The following is a 24,063-nucleotide window of genomic DNA, read 5'->3' as shown; positions in this document are numbered from 1 at the left end:
GCGACGCAGGAACCGGATAAAGTTCGGTACTCCCCAATCACCCATCAAGGGACCAAACTCCAGCCAGCTTCCTCTTCTTCTCTATACTTCCTCGATCTCGCCCGCTTCATTCGCAGGGCCGACTCATTCGCTCATGGATCATTCACTCGGCTTGCGCTGCGACATCGTCAGTCCCATTGCACAGTACATGCTGGTACACGCGTGCTGGGAATATCTGAGTAGACTTGGACCCAAAAGACTATAATTGCATTCGAAGCTGCAGAAAACAGTCGTTACGTTCACCCAATCTAATTGTTCACCAGAAGCCGCAGAACAGATAGGTCCACTGGGTTTCCAACTGCACCTGCTGTTGTACGGTTAGTTGGGTATGATGACGCAATAGTAGACAAAGCTCTGGTATCTAACGCATATAGTAGCTCGTACTGTTGCTGATAACCTCGACGAGGGCCACTACAGCAGGTCATCTCCGTTAAACTGTCTTCTTGTGTACTATGGAAGCCGAGCATGTTATAACGAGGATTCGTTATGACGGCAGCACCACGTATGTACCACTTTGTCGTATTCACAAGGGTAGTCTAGCTCAGATGCATTGAGTACCTTTCATTATTTGAGTCTTGACGTGCGCCTAACTAATGAATACCTAGTCATCTACGGCAACTCAGGCCATGAGAGTTGCGCTGCGTGTGCGCCAACGATCCGAATTAGCTTCCGTCCGTCAAATCTCCTAACATTTTCTCAAGGACAGTGTCAGTAAAAGCCCAGACAGTTGAGCTGTATTGAGCCCCCCAAGCATATCCAGTATACCACATGTCATTATATCCTTGCAAATCATACAAGTCTTGCACGAATCCTGCTCGCAGCTGCTCAGCTGATTGCGGCCACGAAGGTCGGCTATGGTCTGAAAGAGCCTTGAATTCCGCGTTGCAGTTTGAGGGGACAGTTCCTGCATTTTGAATATCTTTGACACTTTTCAAGACTAGCCTGGTAAATTCGTCCTTGGTCACTGTGTAGTTGGCACCGAATATGACGCGGAAAAGACCTTGGCCTGGAGGTCCTGTTGAATCCAAGCGCAGACTGTATGGCCAGTCCTTGATCGCAAGCTGATCAGCTGGTACCGCTGCTGAAGGCAGGTATGTGATCGAGTAATTCTCTGGTAGGCAAGACGCCTCTAAAACTGCTACGAATTCGGCTCCTGGGATCCACTTCGAGAAGATAGCACTTTCCTTTTCGTCAGGATGGAAAGGAGCTAGATTATCCAGGCTTGGCCCTGCAGTGTATAGAACGCGACGTGCTTTGATAACGTATTTGGTATCTCCTTGTTTGACTGAAAGCTCCACTCCGTTTGCAGTTCGCATCGCATCCTGCACAGTGCTCGACAATAGTACATCCGGTTTAAGAAGTTCGAGTGCACGTTCATAGAGAACACCGTTGTTGTCAATCGGTTTGAACAGGGTGCCGCTCAGGAAGTCTAGGCTCAGTAAGTTAGTACGTTTACAGTAAGAGATACCAGGAAGCACGTAGAACACAAGGTCCTATCGTAGCCGAGCCTGCAGAGATGACTGACCATTCGTAAGCGACGCTCCAAAAGCCTGTAAGACATTGAAAGTCAAAAGGTCACGAACACCACCATACCCCACCCCAGATATCGTCACTATACGTGGAACGGCAGCCTCCAGCTTATTGAGTTTGGCGAAGTCACCGAAGGGCGTGAGTAGATCTGCAGGGATGTCCACTGGGGATGGGAAGTCCCAGTAACCGGGCTCCAGGATTTCTCTGTATTTTGTCGTGATAGAGAGCCATCGCTGAAATGCTTCGTTGGTCGCATTCGCACTTGGAGCACTGTAGTCCTCCAGTATCTTACCAGTTTCGACGTCGACATTCAGAGCAGTCAGTCTCTGATTAGTAGGAATTGCCGTGGGGATTCCAAAGCGAGCGAAGAAATCTTTGGCTGGCCCGTATGGTAGGTAGCTTTGAACTCCGAAGTTGATCGAGATGTTGGTCTTGGGAATGTGGTAGGTACTAGTATGACCTCCCAGATTTGGCCTGGGTTCGATGAGCACCATGCTCGTGTTTAAGTCTTCGCGAAGTCGAACTGCAGCATAAGTGCCTGATGCACCTCCGCCGATGATTGCAACATCTCTGACCAGTTCGATAGGTCCTGGATTATTGCTCCCCTCAGCAGCCGTTAGGATGACACACACACAAAGGGAGTGTGCTAGGATGTTGAACAGTCGAGGCATCATGATTTTGAAATGATGGGAGAACCACACAAAGCTCGCCTGGGCTTCTTAAATACTATCCGACGGATCAATAACCGACGTCTAAGAGTCATCGGGATTGTTAATAGGCAGTTGCATAACACGAGCTTCTAGGATGACCAGGGCAAAACGAGCATTGGATGAGCAATATGCGAATGCTGACAATCTGAAAGCTTGGCGCAGCGGAGGAGCCCCCAATAACCGCTCTTTTCTGCAAGATGTATTGGCATGCAGTTTAGAGACCTCCTCAAAGAAGCGTCTATTTGGCTGTGTGCTGTTAAAAAATGAACAAAATTTGCCCATCCTTCCAAGGTTACTATGAGCCATGCAGCAACTGCGGACCCCTTGTTTCCACAAGAGAAGATAACGACTCTGGTGAAAGGAGCCATCCTATACTCCGTACTTCTCCCTGACCATGAATGAGCTGATCCGCTTACCTCGGCAGTCTTGACACATACCTATGCAAGAGGCACTGCCCTCTGAACAACATTCCCGCAGGTCTTCATCAAATGTGGGGTTTGGCGATACGCAAAGTCAGATTATCGACTAGGATGAGAGGCCATAGGAAGGGATGAGCGGTGGAAGCAACCTGATGCGCGGTAGCGAGATCAATCGCTAGAGCAATTCAATCGCGGAGAAACATCGGCAGAACAAGTAATAGTACATCTGTGCACTGCTTGTGATATCAAAGCCAATGACACAAGACATAAGGCGACTGTAACATCACATGGAGTGGTGAGAACAACTGTAGCAGCAACTTTGGGATCGCGAGGCCCGCGAGCGGCCCTTCTTTGCACATCAGAATACGGTAGGCGGGGCTGGAGAACGCGTAAAGTGACGAAAAACGCGGCATACTGAACAACACATTAACTTGACACGCGTCGCCAAATAGCACCTCAAATGAGGTACATCTGCATTTGATATGCACAAAAGATTCCTCGGTACATCATCGAGGTTGCTGCATGAGTCTTGTTGGATACTTTACACCATGACGTGCTTATCCATGGATCTGTATCGCCATTACAGCCACGTTTGACGCACCAACTTTGGTAATCACCACGACTGCGACCCTGAAGCAGATGGCAGTCGTCCGGTTTCTTTGCGGGGACGCCAGTCCTGATAGATGATACGAATACGCTTATGTCGACCCCGTTGAGTTGAATGTGGCTGATTCTGAGATGCATTCTGCTATGATGATAGCATCGTCACACTGGATGGATCCAGCACGAGCTGTACAAGATGGGGGACCGCGGTAATGTGAATGCTGTAAAGCAAAGCCTGGGTGTAGATAGGATTAGCAACTTTGTAGAAGAGATGGGTTCAAGAGTGAAAGTGCCAGTCGCGTGCTGTGGCCGGCAATAACCATCTCAGGCGCAGGAGCGACAGGGATGTTGGGTGCGGCCAGAAGCCGCGGACGTCCGCCCATTCGTCACCACGCGCGGGAGGCTGCGAGCTGTATCTGTCCAGTTTGGCTACCCATCATCGCGCAACTGCGCCTCATAACCTAGAATCTCCTGTACAGCTCTTAGATTGTGCTAGCTTGCTCCTTGGATCTTTATACGCGTCGGGCTCAACGTTTGCGCTCCGTCTACACCTACGCCACCGCGGCGCATCGACTGTTTCAGATCGCCAAGCGTCATTGGGGCTGCATAGCTTCGAGGCTGTGATTCTCCAACAGCCAGCTGTTCTTTCAACTGTGCGCATACCTCAGACCTCACCACACACGTTTTCCATCGCCTCTATGCATGATGAAATACCTTAAGGGCCTCCTGCTGCCCGCCCTGCTGGCACTAGCATCGACCGCCGCCGCCAAGAAAGAAGAGCCGCTCGTTGAGACGACGGCATTCAAGAACGATATCGTCAACATCCTGTACTTTGACGATTCCGGAGTCGCCTTACTGCAAGAACTCGAGACGGGAAGCATCTGGCGGTCACACGATGCTGGCAAGGGCTGGAAGCAATTACAAGACCTACACGGGCTGGGCATAATCAAGAGTCCATATGACAACAAGGTCGCATTGGTCTTGGGCGAAAAGAAGCATTGGGTCACGTATGACCAGGGCGAGAACTGGGATAGTTTCGAGACGGAGCTTCCGCCGTCGCCCCAAGTACCCGTAAACTGGCACGCCCAGGATAGCAAGAAGATCCTGATTCACGAGATCGAGAACTGCTTTACTGCGCCATGTCTCGGACGGGTATGTTCCGTATATCTTGCTTGTGAGTCCAGCGGCTAATCTAGGCTAGACCTACTACACGACTGATGGCTTCAAGTCAAAGCCCAAGATCCTCATCGACGACCGCCGAATGTGCCAGTGGGCAAAGGGCGCCGAACGCTTCCTCCAAGGCCAGGACAAGCACGATGACCGCATATTGTGCATCACCAGAGGCAAATACTCGGACAGGTCAAAGGACTTTAGGCTCCTGATTTCTGACAAGTGAGTGGCAACCGACTACAACAATGGGTAGCAGCTAATGGGCGCAGTTACTTCAAGGATGAAGAGGAGCCTGTCATGTCATCTGGACGTACCGTTCAGGGTATGGCCAACATGGCCGCTGTCAAAGGCTATATTGTCGCCGCCGCCAAAGCCGACCACTCCAACGAACTCGCCCTCTACGTAACCCAAGATACCGAGACATGGCATCATGCTCAGTTCGGCGATCACAAAATTGAGGAAGATGCATACACTATCCTCGAGTCGACCAACTATAGCATACAAGTCGATGTCATGACCTCCAAGTACGTGGACATGGGCAACCTCTACACGAGTAACTCGAACGGCACCCACTTCACCAAGAACATGGAGCATACAAATCGCAACGAAGGTGGATACGTCGATTTCGAGAAGATCGCAAACATCCAGGGTGTGGTTCTGGTAAATACTGTTGACAACTGGAAACAGGTAGAAAAATCGGGTCAGGGCAAGAAACTAAAGTCGCGGATCAGCTTTGATGACGGCAGATCTTTCGAAAAGCTCACAGTCAAGGGCAAGAAAGACGCAGAATTGCACCTACACTCGGTGACTAACCTGCACAACAGCGGGAGGGTCTTTTCAAGCCCCGCACCAGGCATCGTCATGGGTGTCGGAAATACTGGAGATTACCTGGGCAAATACACCGACGGCGATCTTTATGTCTCTGATGACGCCGGTCTCACATGGGAACTGGCGCTTGAAGATGCGCACAAGTACGAAATTGGCGACCAGGGTTCTATTTTGGTAGCCGTATTCGACGAGGGCGACACCGACGAGATCAGGTATTCGTTCAAGCATGGGCGAAAAGATACATGGAAGAAGATAAAGCTTGACTACAAGATCCGCGCACGCGAACTCACAACCCTACCTGACTCGACGAGCTTGAAGTTTATGCTCTACGCATCTAAGAAGAAGGATGGCGGTGGCAGAGAACATGTTATCATCCACCTGGACTTCACTGATATGCTGAAGAAGTGTGGCGACAGCGATTTTGATGACGAATGGTCTGTACGTAAAGATGCAGACGGTGACCCAAGCTGCGTCATGGGTCACAAGCAGCTGTTCCGCCGGCGAAAGTGGGATGCCGAGTGCTTTGTTGAAGAGGTCTTCAAAGACCCGACACCAAACTTCAAGCCATGTGATTGCGACGAATTCAGAGACTACGAATGCGATTTCGGATTTACACCTACTGGAGAAGGCAAGGACAAGAAGTGCGAACCCAACGACTCCTTCAAATTACCCAAAGGCGCTTGCGAGGGCGACGCAAAGACATACAAAGCCAGCTCCGGTTGGAGAAAGATACCTGGTGACCAATGCAAAGGCGAGACCGAAAGAGACAAGCAAGTCGAGCGTGAATGCGGAGACACTGAGAGACCGCCACCAAAGAGTGACAAGATTACGAGCGAAATCACCAGGTTCAAGGGAGGTGAATTCTTGGAGCAGTACTATCTCGAGGGCAATACCCAGAGCGATGACGACAAAGACGAAACAGTTGTCATGCTGACCGATGAGCGAACGGCCTACATCACTCATGACCATGGAAAGAAATGGAAAAAGGCTGTGGATGATGAGGTTGTTCGAATCTACCCTCACCAGTACGACAACAACAGAGTTTACTTCTTGACTGCCGGCAAGAAATTTTACTACTCCACAGACCGCGGACGTCGTGATAGCATCCGCTCTCACGAGGCACCCGTTATGCCCAATAAGGAAAGGCTCTCGATTATGCAATTCCATCCAAAGGAGGAGAGCTGGATCATCTGGATGGGTGGAAAGCACTGCGACAAAGCTGGCGATAAAGACTGTCATACTGTAGCCTATGTCTCACAGAAGAACGGTGAAGACGAAAGCTGGGAGCCGCTCGTACCGTACGTCAAAAAGTGCGCATTTGTTTGGCGCGAAGCTGGTCGAAGCGTCAAGGAGGAGCAGATCTTCTGCGAACAGCACACAAACGAGGAAATGGGCGCTCCCCTTGAACTCATCTCCAGTGAGGACTGGTTCAAGAAGAAGGATGTCAAGTTCAAATCTGTCGTGGAATTTGCGACAATGTCTGAGTTTATCGTTGTCGCGACCAAAGCTGATGATGGGACTCTCCATCTGGATGCGAGTCTTGACGCCAACACTTTCGCCGAGGCCAAGTTCCCACCCAAGTTCTTTGACGTTCACCAGACAGCCTACACTGTTCTGGACAGCTCCACACACGCGGTCTTCCTTCATGTTACAGTCAATCCAACACGGGATCAGGAGTATGGTTCCATTATCAAGAGTAACAGCAATGGCACATCTTACGTTATGAGCCTTGCCGCTGTGAACCGAAATATGGAAGGCTACGTCGATTTCGAGAAGATGCAAGGTCTTGAGGGAGTCGCTGTCGCCAACGTTATCGTCAACGTCGATGAGGTCAACAAGGGATCTAAGAAGAAGAAGCAGAGTCGCATCACGCATAACGACGGCGCTGACTGGGAACCTCTTCAGGCGCCTGAGAAAGATTCGGAAGGCAAGGCATACGAATGTGATGTTTCCGACAAGTACAAGTGCGGTCTGCATATTCATGGATATACAGAACGTGCTGATCCTCGGGAGATGTACTCCTCTCCGACAGCAGTAGGGATGATGCTTGCTGTTGGAAATGTTGGCTCAGAGCTGTCTACCTTTGGTGAAGCCAATACCTTCATGACGACCGACGCAGGTATTACCTGGACCGAGATCAAGAAGGGTACCTACGCCTGGGAGTTTGGCGACCAAGGCTCCGTCATAGTCATCGTCCGCCGCGGAGAAGATACTGACCACGTCTATTACTCCCTTGACAACGGCTCAAAGTGGAACCTCTACCAATTCTCCGACCATAAGATACGCGTTGAAGCCATCACTACCGTGCCTAGCGACACTTCTCTAAACTTCCTCCTTTGGGGTAAAGACAGCAAAGAACTTGTTGCTGTCAACCTTGACTTCTCCGGTCTACCAGAGTTCAGCAAAAAATGTGAGCTCAATGAGAATAATCCTACCAGCGGTGATTACGACCTCTGGATTCCACAGCACCCGCTCCAGAAAGAGGAGCCTCAGTGTCTGTTCGGTCACGTAGCACAATACCACCGTAAGAAGAGAGACGCCAAGTGCAAAAACGGTCAGCGCATCGATCAAATGCACGACATTGCACGAAATTGCTCCTGCACCAGGCGAGACTTTGAATGGTAAGACCTGTTTTGTACTTTTGCCCAGCGACACATGCTAACAATCAGTAGTGCATACAACTACGAGCGCGACGCAAGTGGTGATTGCAAGCTTGTGGCCGGTCTCACGCTGCCCGAGGCGTCTGCCGTATGCAAAGACAAGAACGTAAAAGAGTACTACACCGACGTCCGATTCCGCAGGATCCCTCTCTCCACCTGCGAGGGCGGTCAGGAATTTGACAAGACGGGTGACCCACACCCTTGCCCCGGCTTCGAAGAGGACTTCCAGAAAAAACATGGCATCGGAGGTTTCTCCCTGTTCTTGGCTATCGTCCTTCCCTTTGCTGCAGCAGGCGGTGTCGGATACTATGTGTGGAAGCACTGGGACGGCAAATTTGGTCGCATTCGCTTGGGTGACGGAAGCGGAAGTGGCGCATTCGACTCGGATGCGCCATGGGTCAAATGGCCCATCGCTGCTGTATCGGGCCTCGTGGCTGTCATCAGTGCACTGCCTCTACTCGTAGGCAGCGTTTATAGATGGGCTGCTGGCAGAATGGGTGGCGGAGGTGGATATGGGGGTTATGGCAGGACGTATACTTCTAGAAGCAGTTTTGCGCGCGGCAGGGGAGATTACGCGGTTGTGGATCCCGACGAAGGGGAACTGCTGGGCGATGACAGCGATGAGGAGGTATGAAGATCTCTATCATTGGATGGCTAAGATAAATATGAGAGATTTGGCATTGGTCATGGTTATGACAGGTTGGTAAGTGTGAAACGGGTGATGCAGGGTATGGTGGTATGGAATTTGTACATTCTTTGTAGCAATCAAGTTGTTTGATGATTATGTAGGAATGGGTGGTGATAGTCAGATGGACTCCCAGGTGGCTGAAAGCTTGTCGCATCTGTCAAAAGTGCTGTGCGTCATGACACTAAATCTAGTGTGAATCGCGTAGAATTTTGTACCCTGACGGTTGAGTTGACAGAGAAGCGGCAAGTGCTTTGACGTAAAGATTACTGGACCTGCCTTGGCAGAACGGACCTACTCGTGTTTCTACTCCACGATGGGAGAATTTTATATTGCTACTAAGCTGGACATGTCCACTCAATACCTTCATCGCTGGCTGAGGTAGATTGAATTCCGCAGATCTCCATCTGGTAGCGATACAAACTTTGCCATGCGTGTCGAAGCGAAGGATTAGTAGTGTGGTTTCACGCGCCGCGTCTAACCCCATCTTGAGTGGCCATGATTCGAGGGCCCAAGCCACGATGCGGCGCAGATTGATTGAGGGTCTTCGTCCTGCGACCAGGGTGTCTAAACTAATCTCCTGGGTTTTGCGGAGGTGAGGCGCAGCTTGCTGTTGGATGGTCCAAAAGTAGGCCATTATTGATCAAACAATGTCGTCTTGTTTGTTTCCGACAGCTTTATGCCTTTGCCTTTTGACAGATGAGACTGTTCATCGCACGGGTTATGATTGTTCATGCCGCGGTTGTTGCTGTTCAGGCTGAGATGATGTTATAATTGGGGTGGTGTTTCTTATGCGAGCTATATTCCGACTTGGCCAGTCTCGAAACACAGGGCCTGGGGTGGTACGAGTCGAGCACGAAACGTTGGGGAACTGGACGCTGAGTCCATGGCACTACAGCAACAACAATGGCTGTGTGAGAGAGGTGCTGCTAATGCTTGGGGTGTATGGCTGTCAGTTCAATGGGGCTGCACCGTAGTTATGCACCCCAGAAACAGCACAATATGCAGAGTGAGGATTAACCCGTTCCCCATTACCTGGGTATGCAGCGCCATGAGTTCGTACGAGTCCCCTTAATAAACATTGAAACACCCCGTTCGGTTTTGTGGCTCTGGGTGTTTAGTTTGGGGATGTTGGACGGCTTGACACATTGCGGAGAGGGCCCGTTGTGTCAAACGGTAGCACTCGGCGGTGGCGACTGGATGGAGAGAGGGAAAGCCGTTGCAGTGCCGTGTGGCTCAGGCACTCACGGGCTCATAGGACGCACCGGCTCGATTGATGGTAGTGCATGATTTTTTGACACGCAGTTGCGCCCCTTGGCCGTGCGGACGGTTGTCTGGATTTTCTTGCGTTGAGTGCTGGTTCATGCATGCTGTGGGGATTGGCCATGGGCGCTTGACTGGTTTGGGTTGTGACGCAGGCCCACGTTGTTTCAGAAGGGGACAGCCAATCAGCGCTGGCACAGCTAAGGCAGGCTCCTTCCCTCTGTGTTGGTCGTCAATGGCCAACACGTCGGTCAGGGCGAGTGTCTGCATTCAATTTCCGCCTCTCCAGATGGAGCAACTCGACAGGCGCGATGCTGCAAGTGTACCACCAGAAGCGATGTGGTGCGTCCAAATAAGTGAATACCCGCTGGGTAGGCATTGGCCAGTCGTCGCCCTAGCACCAACAATCTCCCGAGGCGCCCCAATCGTGCATCGAGGGTCCCTAGAGCCCGCTCTCGCTTGCACTACCCCTGGTCAGCGACCTGATGCAGACCGTCAGGCTTGGCTACCGGCGTGCAATAGTGAATTGGGCCTGGTATTCTCTCGGGAACAAGCCCACCGCCAAGCCGTTTCACATGCGGACGCTTCTTCGCTGAGCTTGGTGACTATGGCCTGGACACTTGCGACGCGAGTACATGAGGCCGTCTCGTCCGCCTGGGCACCTTCTCATCACTCCTTCCCAACGGTCTTGGTCCTTCTTTCTTCCTGCAACCCCACACTCTCTCTTTCCATTCATTTAGAGTGCTCTGTCTCTCTCTTCATCACTCGCTCTTTTCTACACTCACTCACTTTGCTTACTTTCGTCACCCGCACTTTCTTCTTCTTCTCGCGTGCTGGCACGTCTTGGCCGATACGCCTTCCTCCTCAGACCAGTCTTGCCTGATACACGGTTTCGTCGCACCTTCGTTGCCTGCACGTTGATGTAAGTCTCCAAGCTTTTTTTCCACCCTGAGGCTGCCACACATTGTGTGCCTGCTCTACCCCAGTCACTCATCCTTCTCGACCCCACACAGCGCCATTATGGTCTGTTTGTATGCCTGTCTCAATAGCCGCAGCTCCAATCGCTATATAAAAGCGACATAGACTGTCGCTAGTCCGTGGCTTCACGCGCCGTTTGTTCACAGCAGGGCTGTCACTGACTTGCGTCCGTATAGCGTTCCTCCTACATTCATTCTCAGTGACTACCAAACTCACTACACTTTCGCTTCTACGCCTCCAACAACTTCTTGCCGGACCGGATCCTCCCCGTAATCAACATGAAGTCTTTCTTCGCTATCGCCGCCGGTCTCTTGGCCGCTGGCTCTTCCGTGCTCGCAGCTCCCACAACTGGTTCTGAGGGCTTCATCAACAAATACGCCCTCCCAGCAAACCACTCCCTTGAGACCAAGGAGTACATCATTACCTGGTGGCGCAACGACACAGACCACAGGGTGATCGAAAACTACCTAGACAATCTATCGCTCAAGTCGGGAGATGTACTCAAGGCCGAATCCTCACCGGGTGTAAACCCTCAGTGGGCCGTTGTCGAGATGTGCGACGACCACGCCAAAATCTTCAAGGAGCTGGCCGAAATCAACGTTGTAGAAGAGAAGGCCGATGTCAAGTCTTTCGCACAGCAGCAGGGCGCTCCCTGGGGTCTGCAACGAGTCTCGAGCGCAGCCGGCGCTACTGGATCCCCACAAGGCCAGGACTTCGTTTACTCTTTCGACGATTCAGCCCTCGGTGCCGGTGTTGACATCTACGTTATTGACACTGGTGTGCGAACCACCCACGCTGTCTTCACTGGACGCGCTACTCAAGGTTTCACTGCTACTGGCTCTTTTGTTGATGGTGATGGTCACGGTACTCACGTTGCTGGTACTGCTGGTGGTGCAAAGTTCGGTGTCGCCCAGGGTGCCAACATTATCGAAGTCAAGGTACTTGGAGATGACGGATCTGGTGCATCTTCCGACACCATCAAGGGTATGGACTGGGTTATCGCCAACCACAACAAGCGCAAGACCCAACCCGGTTTCGTCGGTTCCATCATGAGCATGTCTTGGGGTCTTCAGGGTACCGCCAACTCAGTCGACGAGATCATTTCTGGTGCTTCAGAGGCTGGCATCCACGTCTCGGTCGCCGCTGGTAACGATGGTATCGATGCTTGTGGTAGCACTCCCGCTCACCTCGGTGGCAAGAACTCCAATGTCGTCACTGTCGGTTCCATTAACATCGACAACGAGATCTCATCTTTCTCCAACATTGGCCAGTGTGTTGACATCTATGCCCCCGGTGAGCAAATCTTGAGCTCTTGGAGCACTGGCGACGCCGTCATCAACTTCCTCTCTGGTACATCCATGGCTTGCCCTCACGTCACTGGTGTAATGGCCACCCTTATGACTCAAGACGTTGCCGGTCTTGGTCAAAACCCTGCTGCCCTCAAGGCTAAGCTCCTTGCAACTGCCCGCCAGGGCGATGTCAAGGGCAACACTGGTGGAAGCGCAAACTTGCTCCTTAGCAACGGTGTTGACGGAGCTGTCAAGCGTCTCACCAAGAACTACGTCCTACCAGATCACAGCGGCTTGAACGGTAGCCCAGCTGCTCGCGCCGCTGCTGCTGTCATGGTCAAGGATATCACCCTCGACAAGCGCTTCCAGCTTCATTCCCGTGAGGCCAAACTCCGATTCTAGAGCGAGCAAGAGAGCATCACATGAGTGCATAGCAATTGCATGATACCCCTCATTGTTGGTACCTCTTCCGAAAAGTTTCCACGACATTTCTGTCTCATCTTTGGGCTCTTCTAACCGCCCTATAATAATTCAATGTATCTGCATCAGCATGGACTGGTCTCTTTTTCGTCATCAAGTGGGTTGTGTGAGTCGGAACTTAATTTCGCTGTCAATACTTTTTATCCATTGCATTGACCGGCTGGGGTGGAGAAGGACATGGGGGGAAATGTATACGTACGATACGATCCTTACACGGACAGTCATATGCGTAGCCAAGCCAGTCGGCACTCTAGTCGTGTACTACTTAGAATCTATCAAGTCATTGTACATATCATTTCCTGCTTGTACCATTTCCTTTCTACATTCTACATCCAAGCCGTAGTTCTGTATAGGACAACTATCTCGCCAGAACTTGGTGCGATTGTATCTCGTCCTTCGTCCTGCAATGAAACGCGAACAAAGGCATCACAAGGCGAACAGTTGGATGCCTAGAAGACAATGGCCCCACAGTCGCCTGAATCGTATATGCACCGCCACCCCTGCCAAGCTGGTAGAAGATGTTGCAGGTAAGTTACTCGTCTGCCTTCCATATATCCGCGATGCTGGACGTTGATCATACGGCAAATTCTGATAGTGCCTTGGCCAAGTCAGTGCGGCAATGGTAAATGTAAGCGATGCGGGTCAATCAATGCTGGGATTCATTACCTTGTGGTCGATCAAACTGGTCACGTGCAGATATATACACGCTTTCAATGCACTATGCTAAGGCTATTGTTTTCTAGAAGACGGCGAGGAATCTTTCCAGAAGAAGAAGTGTGATGTTGGGTTGCGCTTTGGAGACGAACGTAGATCGTCGGCCCTGGAATGGCTTAGCGCGGAACAGGTCCTAGCCACCTCCAGCGCGACCTGGGCAGGTACACGTCTAACTCCACAGCTACCAATGTCTTTGGTGACATCACAATACTAGGCGCTGCATTGAAGTGTATTTGCTTCTTCTTCTAGTGACGGAAGTTCTTGCCTTTCAGCTGGCCACGCCACGTAGCTTCCATCATCGTCTGACGGTGTCCAGAATCACGCTCCACGCGCTCGACTCCGGTAGCTTCCTGCGCGCTTTGAAGTCACGACCAGGCTTTCTTCTAGATGAATCCATCTTCACTAATGCTCTCAGTCCTAGAGATGATACAGTCTTTAAGCGCCTTCAACAACTTTATGCTACTAGATCCGTTTATCTACATGTACGCGCCGCCACCGCGCTTGCGGTCACCTAAGCGCTGACCATACCCAAACCTCGCACGTTATGGGTCCACTGTAAGCTCTGGGTACTACAACCGTCCCAAGAGATACTCTTTTCGGTATAATGGTCATCAAAAATCATCTCGACGCGCCAGGAATGCTACTCGTCGTTTCTTGGTTTTTTATTATTCGCCGCATCGCTTGCCAAGCATCGCAGAGCTACTGTGCCACCTTCAGATTGAAAGTTAGGATGGATACGCGGCTTCCCATGATAGATCAATATGTTTTTAAAGGATAGCAACGTCTCGCTATATATTTTGTTGAAGGTACGCCGACTATCAATCATATTAGTTCTTGAATGTTGCGACAATGTCTCTTGAGTTGAATTCGAAATATGTGAAGACAGGTGCATGGTAAGAGGCTAATGCTGGATTCTGCATATTCTTCGCAACGTGTTGCTAATATGCTGCTTTTGATAGGACGAACATGGATGGAGGGCCAGTCCTGGGAAGGACCATCACAACTGATACGCAAACAGGCAATCTTGTTGTTGCTATGCTAGCTGTGTTGTCAACCTTAGGTAACATTAACGAGCATCAGTCTTCGAGAGAGAAAAGTGACTAATTAAGATAGGAACTGCGCATCTTTGGCATCTGATCGCGTTTGCGATTCATCAAGTCCGAGCCAACGGTCGTCCAGCGGATGCTATGTTCAGGCAACAGCAGGCACTGCTGCGTACGCTTCCAACACCCAGCTCAGTTGTCGCTGAAGCGCTCAAACTATGGTGGGCCTGGAGGAAGAACACAGACCGACCCTTCCTACGTTCCATGGTATTGGTACTCGTCGCAATGCTCTTCACGGCGGTCACAGTCGCGGCGTCCGTCTTCTCATCCTTTGTCGTCGACAGTGGCTCCATCGAAGTGCTAGTCGACTCGCCGCTATGCGGAAGAATCAACGGGACTGGAACTGCCTGGAGGACTTATATCACCACTTTAATCGCGAATGCTCCTGTCTATGCCGGAGCCTGCTACCGCAATGGTTCGCTCCCCGCCCTCTGCAACGATGCCTTCACCAATGTAAACATACCACTTACAGTCGGAAGCACGCCCTGTCCGTTCAACGAAACCATGTGCGGTACCAAAAACGCCGTTACTGTCGATTCAGGCCTTGTAGACGTCGGTAAGATGTTCGGACTAAACCTGGCTGCCAAAGATCGTGTAATGTTTCGGAAGAAAGTTTCTTGTACCGTTTTACCTAGTGAAGGGTCTTACGAAGTCTTCGACTTGGAACTAATACCCAGTCTGGTACCTGCGGATCGTTTCATCTTTCCTGGCGAACAGATTCTGGCCTTGTTGTACGGACCAACGGATCAGACAAGAATAGAAAGCTACATAGGGTACCTTCTTGTGTCTAACATCACTGGTAATCCAACAATTCCACTGTAAGTCAAAGGTTGTTACGTACAATGGGTTATGCTGTGACTGATCTGTTCCTCCAGTGGCTCGGTATGGTACAGATCGCCGGTCAACAGGGTGCCGCAAGGGTGGTTTCCTCTGGAAAGCTTCTTCCCTCTTCAAATGAACGATGGGCCAGATGGAGATTTGATTTTGAAACCTTTCATGCAAAATCGCCTTATGTTTGCCACGCCAACTGATGACCCGCTGTATTCTTCACACAAGAATATTTCTTCATGGGATCTGGGTCAAGAGGTCACAAATTATGCGTCTGACGACCCTGTGAAAGGGGTTGCCTGTACCCAGCATGTGAGTCGGAGCACTCAGTCTTGCACGAGAACAAACACTGATATGCCCAAAGTTTCAATACTGTCACGCTAGAGACGGTCAAGACGATTACTGCACACCGTTCCAAGGTCTACCCTATCACGAGATGAACAAGACCCATTTTCCAGATTCCAGTAGCATGCAGCAAGCAGTACTACAACTTCTTATTATGTCAAGCTGGCTACACACTACTGCAAGGGTGCAGACCAATCAAGCCTCGGACTTGGAGGGTCGGTCTACCTACATGATTCCGTCCATGCCCGACGACTACTGGAAACGGGAGGTTTTAGGTTGGGAACAGGAGGTCTGGGCTGCGATGCAGATGGCCGTTTCTCAATATGCGATTGGGCCTAAAGCGAGCGATCCATTTGCAGATGCGTATGTTATTGCGCCGCAGACTGAGGGCGAGAAAGCGCTTTGTGGAGCGCAGAAGATGAAAAAGTCTGGTGGATTCGTGTGAGTGTTCTCATATGCTCCTGGACATCCCAGGACTTTTACTAATCTATACCAGCAACATCAACGTCTTCGGCCTCGCCTTCGTCGTCGCTTTTTCCACCCTCGTCGCAATCGTCGATATCACGCTTCTAAAATTCCTCGTCTACCTCACTCGCTTCCGCCGCGCACTCGGCCCCCGTATCGCTCGCTGGACACAAGATGGAGTATGGCAGCTCCAGCGTCGAGCCTACGAAGGCGAAGGCCACCGCAACTGGACCGATTTAGAGAGTGAAATTCCGCTCATGGAGAAGGGGCATAAACTCAAGGATCTGCCGATTATGTGGCGACCTGGCAAGAGTCCGATGGTAAAGCAGCCGTCTTCGTTCGCTTCAACAGATTCGATGGTATCTCAGCAGTCGTCGATAAGTGAGCTAGCGGCGGAAGACGTGGTAGACAGCGCACCGGTTGTTACCGAGCAGCGGAGGAGCTGGTTCAGCTTTGTGCGACGTTAGCCCTCGTGCTTTTGTCTGTAGACGAGCAAGAACTGTGCATGTACCAATTCCAGGTTTGCTAATCTTATTATGTTCTTTCACATCAGTCAAAGACACTTCTTATTTTCTTAAACAATGATTTTCAAATTAAAAAGTTTTCTCCACAATCCTTTTGAGAGCCGCCTCTAAGTCTTCCTCAGGCAACCCTAACTTCTCGTTCCAAAGCCCATGAGGCCTCAGATCGACTAGTCCGAGCTTGCCCGTGGCGACACCTCTAGTCAAATCCATGATGCCAGCAAAATCACCCGATTGGACTCTTCTCTTGCCGTTGGCAAGGAGGTCTTCGGATCTAACGTGCACAACATTCCAGTTCTTTCCATCAACCTTCTCGATGATGTCAAGTATCTCGCGCTGAGTGTGGTGGAAGGACGAAACAAAGACGTACTGATTCTTAGTCTCGTCAGCGTGATCAAGAGAGGCCTTAATGGCTCCGGCGATCGTTCCCATCGTAGTGGAGGCCCAGGCGCTAACTCCATCATCGGTCAAAATTGCAGTCTTGTTCGGAAGGTCGAAGCCGAAAAAGCCGTTTCCCATACCCCATTCGAAGAATCCGCCTGTAATCAGGGCCGTCCATGATATTTGATTCTCTTTTGTTCGAAGGTAGTCAACGAGAGCTTTCTTATACGGGGTGCTATAAGGCTGGAGCTCAAGCATCCTGGGATCCCTGGTATAGGGACCATATTCGCTTGGGAAAAACCTCTTGACACCAGTTGCGAGGGCGGCGTCTACAAAGATCTGTTGATCTCCAGCTGCATGACCGCCCACATTGCTGATCACAGCATCTTGCCCTTCCATGGCAGCCTTGACTTCCGCAAAGTCTTTGTAGTCTGCCTTGAAAATCTTCACACCGTCCGGAAATGTTGCAGTAGACTCTTTGCGACTAAGAACGCTCACTTCATAGGCTGAATCCAGGAATTCGTTCAATATTGGGATACCCAAAGCACCTCCCGCCTAATACATACAACAGTTAGTACTCTGTTTGTACAATGTGTTTGTGGAACAGCGTCTATGTTTTCAGATTGAGTAAAGCACTTACGCCAATGATCAAAATCTTCTTATATGAATCCATTGATGCAAGATTAAAATTCGTGGAGATGAAAATAAGTCGGAAACCCAGAATGGGAATGTGAATTTTGTATGACAGTGAGGCTGGTTTGATATCTCTTCAATGAGTAGCCTCATGATTTTTATATATGTATGCGTATACATTTGTATAGACGTGGTCGCTGGAGTTCTGTTTCCGCTGACTGACAAATCTCGGATTAGTGATTGTTGCTCTTTTCAAGGCTTAGTTCATGACTTAATGCCTAACAAAGTGTTACTAATCACAGGTAACGTAAGTCGAAAGCAAGAGGGTGGGATGCCGACGGTGGGATGCCGAACGTGCACAGACTGCACAGATAATTCTGCGAGTGATCTTGCCTGATCTGATCGCTACTACCAGAGCTTGGTAGACGTGCCCAGCACTCACAATTCTTAGTCTGCAATGCATGTGCCTAGTACAACCTAGCCTTCCCTGGTAGTTCTAATCTAATCCTTGTTCTGTAGCTTAGACTAGCTCTTGACGAAGTGGGACACATAGTTCAAGCCCACAGATGCGGGAGGTGGATCTTGGCCGGGGCCATTGAGTAGAGTGTTTGCTGTATGTCGTACAACAATAACCTGGGGCGGAGAGCCTTGTCGATCTGCGTCTTAGATCCACTGCGAGAGAGACCGCTCCTCAATACGGAACAGCTTCCTGTTCTCGGCATTAACAATAGCTTGAAGCTAGCTACCTCGAAGACAGTCGCATAGGGTAGAACGAGGGACATCAAATAGCTTCGCATCTCTCGACGGCTTCTAAATTGCTTTCTTGAAAACTACCCAGATGCGGAGTAGACTCTGCCTTATTTTTGAGATAAAAGAGTGCGGCGGTGTTGTAGCATTGTTGTTGTTGTGTAGAAGCGTCGCGTCGGGTTTGATAGAGCGGATGACCGATGGAGCACGTTAGGAGGTATGTTTAGTAATTACAGCAAACATCGGTGCTCGGTGACTAATCAGTCATGAGCCTTGAGGCTTGGTAGGGGTTGGCGGATCTTTCTTATTAGGGTAGTTGCCAAGCCGCGTAAGCACTGAATTGTGGCTAGATACCTAACTGAAACCTAGAACAGCAGAGAGTTGTGCATCATTTTGGTTAATCTTCAGGGTGAAATTACGCTCTGACCTTTGTTTGTCAGCGCCATTTCTATCGCGATTAGCGAAATGCACTAGATCGTTATTACACATTTACAGCAAGACAATTTACGTCAAGATGGTCGAGCAACAGCTGTGCCAGATTCCTACAGACATGGGACGTAGAAAGGAGGTAGCTAGCGTTTGGTGTGATGCTACGTCAACTACTCACGGATCATGCATCGAAAACAGATGTTGGAATGTAGCCCAGCTACGAAAGCCAGTATGATTAGTGAACTACCAAGAACATTAGAGAAGTATCACTCAGCAGCAAGTCATGACGAATGATGGTTAGATAATATACAATTACGCGGTCGCGTTTGCGGAGATTTATAAGTGTCAATTCGAAAGGGACCCCTGGCACCTTGGTGTGCTAAGACTACCTAGGTAGATTCGTAATGTATTTGCGTTGTGTGATGACCTATAAATGAGGACATAAAAGGTTTCATCATACGCATTCTTACAATCATCATGCCCCATCTTCAGAACTTCTTACACTACGAATTCCTATCCAACAATATGATGCTCCCGAATATCCTCTGGCTGTCTCTCGGAATGGCCAATCTTGCACTAGTAAGGTGCTACCGACACCATCGACAACCTTTCCACTAACTCAAGAAGGCTCGTCCAACCAACCAAAGTTCATTATGCGAGATTGATATGAACCCCAATATTGTGAGCTATCATGCCCAGCTTCGTCCGGTGCAAAACTGATCAGCTGTTTACTTCTTCCAGGACGACATCCGCTTCACTAGCTACGCGAACCTTGTGAAAAGCGCACGACTCTCTTCAGGCCATAGATACCGCTATGTTTTCAAAACGCCATTCAACTCATCTATGCCTACACTTCTTTTTCTCCACGGCTGGCCTGAAACATCCTACTCGTGGGTAAATCAAATCGAATACTTTACCCGACATGGCTACGGCATCGTCGCGCCCGACATGCTGGGAACTGGTGGAACCGACAACCCTGAAGACCTGGAATCATTCACCTTCAAACGAACAGCTTCCGAGATGGTCGAATTGCTCGAGTGCGAAGGTGTTGGTCGGGTTGTAGGCGTGGGCCATGATATGTATGTGACACCGTGAAGAGCATGCAATATTCCGTCTCCAAGCAACAACTAATGAATCTACCACCATATAGTGGCTCCGGCCAGTTATCGCGTATAGAAAACTATTATCCTGACCGCCTGAGCGCTCTGGCCTTTCTCACCTTAGGATACTCCCCGCCTGGAACCGACTTCACCAGCGCAACGATAGACGCCAGCGATGAGGCTTCACGTGCCTTATTCGGATATCCTCTTCTCCAGTATTGGCACTTCAACGCTGAGGACCGTGCTCCTGCTATTGCCGACCAGCACGTAAGTAGAACATCTTCAACCCCTCTAGCCCTCACCCGATGAAGGAAAGAACCGAGTAACTGGAACGGACCCCTCAGAGTACACACGATGAGAACAGAAAGCTAATTTCTATCTTGCATGTTTAGCTTGATGCTCTATACAATATCGCTTACGGCGCTGACGTCAACTATGTGCGTAACATCAGTGAGCCAGGCGCCCTGGAGCAATGGCTGCTTGCCGATGGTCGTATTTTCTTCTACAATGAATTTCTTACCGAAGTCACTCTTGATCAGTGGCGCACTATTATGCTCGCCCAGGGTGGTATGGAGGGTTCATTCAAGTGGTATCGTGCTATGATGCGTGGTTACAACACTGCTGATGAACAAGGTGAGTGGATGCGCGCTTTCCTGAATCTGCTTCCTTGATAGTTTGTTTTTGTCTCTCTCTACTCCCTCCCCCCTTGCTGACATACTTTACTAACTCTCACCAGCCCTGATGGCTTCGATTGACCCTACGGTCACTAAGCGCTCCTTGTTCATCGTTGGCGACAACGACCCTCTGGCAATTCCAAATCTCCAACTAAACCAAACTACACCGTACCTTCCTTACCTGACCGTTCGAACTGCTCCTACAAGGCACTTCATGCAAGCCGAGGCTGCAAGAGATGTAAACAGGCATTTGCATGACTTTCTGCGGGGTCTAGAAAATTGACCGGACAGAATACTAGACCCACAATAGAGAGATTGAGCGAGGAAATCCAGCGAGACGTATGTAATGGCAGATAGAACTATTCGAAATATTTTAAGAGTCCTTCTAGCTGATATTTGTGATTTTAGCTTGCTCGATATGGGATTCGTGTAGACATTCATGTCAAAGCACTCACTGCACTGCAAAAGCTGAATTTCTGGGTAAACATATAAGTTCCTGTGCAAACTTTGGAGGCAAACATTGAGAATCGCATCGGGTTCGATATTGCGAAGCCAATGGTCCTTATAGGTAGCACATGGCCTATCCTGCATTGACCTTACATGCATCTCGGTTTCTAGTTTAGGGTTAGTATACTGGCGAAGCAGGCGGTGCTCGATCAGCATGTTGTCGAAGTGCTTCTACGCCACTATGAAGTTCACGCTGTCCTTTGGATTGTGGAGCAAAGCAAGCAGTTAGGTACGCACCACTAAATTCGACAAATCTTTCGTCGTGAATGTTTTGATGATTTTTGACGAGGCGTTGCTTTGAAATTGTGTACATTTAACGACACGTTACAGCAAGTCGGTAGCGTGCTTCACGTAGCACCTCGATTGGCAACCACTTTAATTTAGAACCAGTTTAGTGATAGTCCTGCAGCTTTCTTTGATATGATAAGGTCATTAAAGGGTGTATCAGACGGATAGAAGGGGTTTATCTGATTGGAGTACATCCACAGTTTTAGAGTCACTTAGGGTCTGTATAATCCTCTTCTATCTGGCCTCCTTCGCGCCTGTCCAGCTACTCCCAAATTCTCGGTCCATCGTTCCTTCGTCCTTGTTCCTGTGGCTTCTTCTGAGTAATCTTACAGTCTATTCTGACTCTCTACTGTAAGCCATGCGCATAGACTTACAGAATAAACAAGGCTGAAACTCCATGTCCAGCCAAGTATTGGTAAAATATGAAAGAGAACTTGATGTTGTTATCCATGACTCAGCGATGTTCTCCAGCTAGAATCATTAGCGTTCTTCTTCGTTCACTAATCACTCTACACTAACGAGGGCCTTGTAATCGGTGCGACTTTTGCTTATGTTTATTGATTAGTCGTAAAGATGTGTAACTCGCCTCTACATTTAGTGTATTCACCGTAATCACTTAACACTTTTGCATGTTTGCTTGGCGTACGGATCTGTGATCTGCATTAGTACTCAGACCCTGACTTTCCATCTCATTATGCAGCCATGGATTCAAATTTTAGTGAATGAGCACACTGAAATTCTTTTGGATAGCATCACGCCAATTGAAATTGCGGATCTCTTTGCTCACGGTTTAGCCATTGCCAATTATGTCTCGCGAAACGTAACGACGAACAATCCAAAGGTTCCAAGCCGCTATGTGTCCAGGGTTATCCCTGCTTCATACGTATTGCAAAGGGCAATCATGTTCCCATAGGAAACTTGATAGTTATATCACTACCTCGTTGAAGCGTATGCTTACTGATATTCACTGTTACTTGTTCTTTCGGACTGATTGATAAGCTACCTATCCGTAGCATGTATGCTAATGGCTCCGCGTGGTGCATCCAGTGGCTCCTGCCCCAGAAGTAGATCGTCGAATGCCGAGTCTGACATGCTGTGTATAATCTGCTCGGATCAAGACAGTAATTGCATTGTAAGCATTAACAGAGATCGATGCACACGCCATCTTGTTCACAACATATAAGCCATGCGAACCCACATTATCTGGTGTGTTCCACTGCCACAATTGCAATAACCTACTCTGAAAGCAATCACTGCACAATCGCATTTATTTCAGGAATTGAGGATATGAAAGTCCACGCCCCACTCCTCGTGGCCGCCTCCGCTATTACAGCTTCGGCGGCTCCCCAGTAAGTCTCGTGATACTTGGACGCTTGCAAATCTTATGCTGATATCTTTCTTGACAGCCCGACAGGATACGACATCTTCGGGGATCGCTCAAACCTTTCAGCCCAAACTGCTGTGACCGAGTTCATCTGTGTGAACGGCACTCAGATTGCCTACCGCAAGATTGGCAAACCATCGGAGACTCCCCTTGTCTACATAACCCACTTCCGCGGGAGCATGGATACTACTGATCCTCTGCTTATCAATACTATTGCGCAAAATCGCCAGGTCATCATCTACGATAACGTTGGGATTGGTCACAGCGACGGCACTGTTCCCGACTCTATTGAGGCTATGACAGACACGACTGTGGACTTCCTTTCTGCTATCAACGTAACGAAAGCTGATATCCTTGGGTTTTCCATGGGCGGCTACATAGCTCAAGCCATCGGTATGGACTATCCTCAGCTAGTGAACAAGCTGGTATTAGCCGGAGTGGGACCTGGTGCTGGACCGGACGTGTTTGAGACGGATCGAAACGCTGCTCAGGGTCCCGGTGGGGAACCAGACCGAGCTCCAACTGAAGACTACATGCTTGGAGTTTTCTTCTATCCTTCAAACACTAGTCTCGCTAAGGGCAGAGGATGGTGGCAGCGGGCCTTCGAACGCAATGTGGAAGGTGAAGAGAGGAAGGATTTCTTGGTTGGAGTGGGGGTGGGAGCACAAGGAGTCGCTATCGGCAAGTTTTCGGCTGATTCCAAGCGTTATGAGGGACTCAACAGGATTGACGCGCCAGTACTGGTAACTAATGGCCATACAGACAGATTGATGGGGACTGGTAATAGCTTTGTCCTTTCGCAGCAGCTGCCTTCCGCCAAGTTGATTGTATTCCCTGATTCAGCCCATGGTCAACTCTTCGAAGACCCCATCGAATACGGCTCGTTGCTCGATATTTTCTTGGGTAACTGAGGATTTTCATAGGTCAAATGCAGTGGGAAGCATGGAAAGGTTCTCTCTAGTAGCGACGAAGAACAAGCTATCAATCTAGACCAGATATATAACTATCGGAGTTCATCACAACGAGTGTATTAGAGAGACCTGTCTATTCTTAGATCCTGGTCTTCTTATCCCTTGCTGTCGTTACTATTCCCTTAGTTGTGTCTATTGGCGAGATTTCTGTAACGGCTGCAGTTCTACCGCCTCTTTGCCACCTCTTCCTTAGCGGGATATCATTAACGTGATCGTTTGACATCCTATACCGATCGTTTCTTGGTCTCATGTATTTCCCCGCCTTCAATCTTGCATCCTTTGTCTATGGGTCATCATTCTTATTCGTCGGTAAAAAGAG

General features: G+C 49.6%; 7 protein-coding genes across 7 annotated transcripts; 5 read left to right on the top strand and 2 right to left on the bottom strand.

Annotated features, from left to right (window-relative positions):
- Positions 1–701: 701 nt before the first annotated feature.
- Positions 702–2,243, bottom strand: J4E82_011416 (uncharacterized protein; the record flags this gene model as incomplete). The annotated part of the gene is made up of 2 exons (XM_051737622.1): positions 702–1,468; positions 1,565–2,243. The coding sequence occupies 2 exons, from the start codon at positions 2,241–2,243 to the stop codon at positions 702–704; spliced, it is 1,446 nt and encodes a 481-aa protein (XP_051582625.1).
- Positions 2,244–4,006: 1,763 nt separating this feature from the next.
- On the top strand, positions 4,007–8,593 carry VPS10 (vacuolar protein sorting/targeting protein PEP1; the record flags this gene model as incomplete). Its single annotated transcript, XM_051737621.1, has 4 exons — positions 4,007–4,453; positions 4,503–4,693; positions 4,741–7,920; positions 7,972–8,593. 4 exons carry the CDS (start codon positions 4,007–4,009, stop codon positions 8,591–8,593), a joined length of 4,440 nt encoding a protein of 1,479 aa, XP_051582624.1.
- Positions 8,594–11,163: 2,570 nt separating this feature from the next.
- On the top strand, positions 11,164–12,576 carry J4E82_011414 (uncharacterized protein; the record flags this gene model as incomplete). The annotated part of the gene is made up of 1 exon (XM_051737620.1): positions 11,164–12,576. The coding sequence occupies one exon, from the start codon at positions 11,164–11,166 to the stop codon at positions 12,574–12,576; it is 1,413 nt and encodes a 470-aa protein (XP_051582623.1).
- Positions 12,577–13,060: 484 nt separating this feature from the next.
- On the top strand, positions 13,061–16,576 carry J4E82_011413 (uncharacterized protein; the record flags this gene model as incomplete). Its single annotated transcript, XM_051737619.1, has 9 exons — positions 13,061–13,181; positions 13,398–13,529; positions 13,618–13,850; positions 14,200–14,261; positions 14,328–14,428; positions 14,482–15,289; positions 15,347–15,611; positions 15,664–16,085; positions 16,141–16,576. The coding sequence occupies 9 exons, from the start codon at positions 13,061–13,063 to the stop codon at positions 16,574–16,576; spliced, it is 2,580 nt and encodes an 859-aa protein (XP_051582622.1).
- A 126-nt stretch (positions 16,577–16,702) lies between these two features.
- On the bottom strand, positions 16,703–17,684 carry J4E82_011412 (uncharacterized protein; the record flags this gene model as incomplete). Its single annotated transcript, XM_051737618.1, has 2 exons — positions 16,703–17,566; positions 17,652–17,684. 2 exons carry the CDS (start codon positions 17,682–17,684, stop codon positions 16,703–16,705), a joined length of 897 nt encoding a protein of 298 aa, XP_051582621.1.
- A 1,661-nt stretch (positions 17,685–19,345) lies between these two features.
- On the top strand, positions 19,346–20,877 carry J4E82_011411 (uncharacterized protein; the record flags this gene model as incomplete). The annotated part of the gene is made up of 6 exons (XM_051737617.1): positions 19,346–19,399; positions 19,448–19,501; positions 19,562–19,899; positions 19,971–20,187; positions 20,313–20,553; positions 20,657–20,877. 6 exons carry the CDS (start codon positions 19,346–19,348, stop codon positions 20,875–20,877), a joined length of 1,125 nt encoding a protein of 374 aa, XP_051582620.1.
- A 1,602-nt stretch (positions 20,878–22,479) lies between these two features.
- Positions 22,480–23,684, top strand: J4E82_011410 (uncharacterized protein; the record flags this gene model as incomplete). The annotated part of the gene is made up of 3 exons (XM_051737616.1): positions 22,480–22,521; positions 22,723–22,738; positions 22,804–23,684. The coding sequence occupies 3 exons, from the start codon at positions 22,480–22,482 to the stop codon at positions 23,682–23,684; spliced, it is 939 nt and encodes a 312-aa protein (XP_051582619.1).
- Between the last annotated feature and the right edge of the window lie 379 nt (positions 23,685–24,063).

The sequence above is a fragment of the Alternaria postmessia genome (genome assembly GCF_024291825.1).
Source record: "Alternaria postmessia strain BMP 2775 chromosome Unknown scaffold_198, whole genome shotgun sequence".
NCBI classification, from domain to species: domain Eukaryota; kingdom Fungi; phylum Ascomycota; class Dothideomycetes; order Pleosporales; family Pleosporaceae; genus Alternaria; species Alternaria postmessia.
The sequence above is the reverse complement of the archived record's forward strand: the minus strand, read 5'-3'. Positions and strand labels throughout refer to the sequence as shown.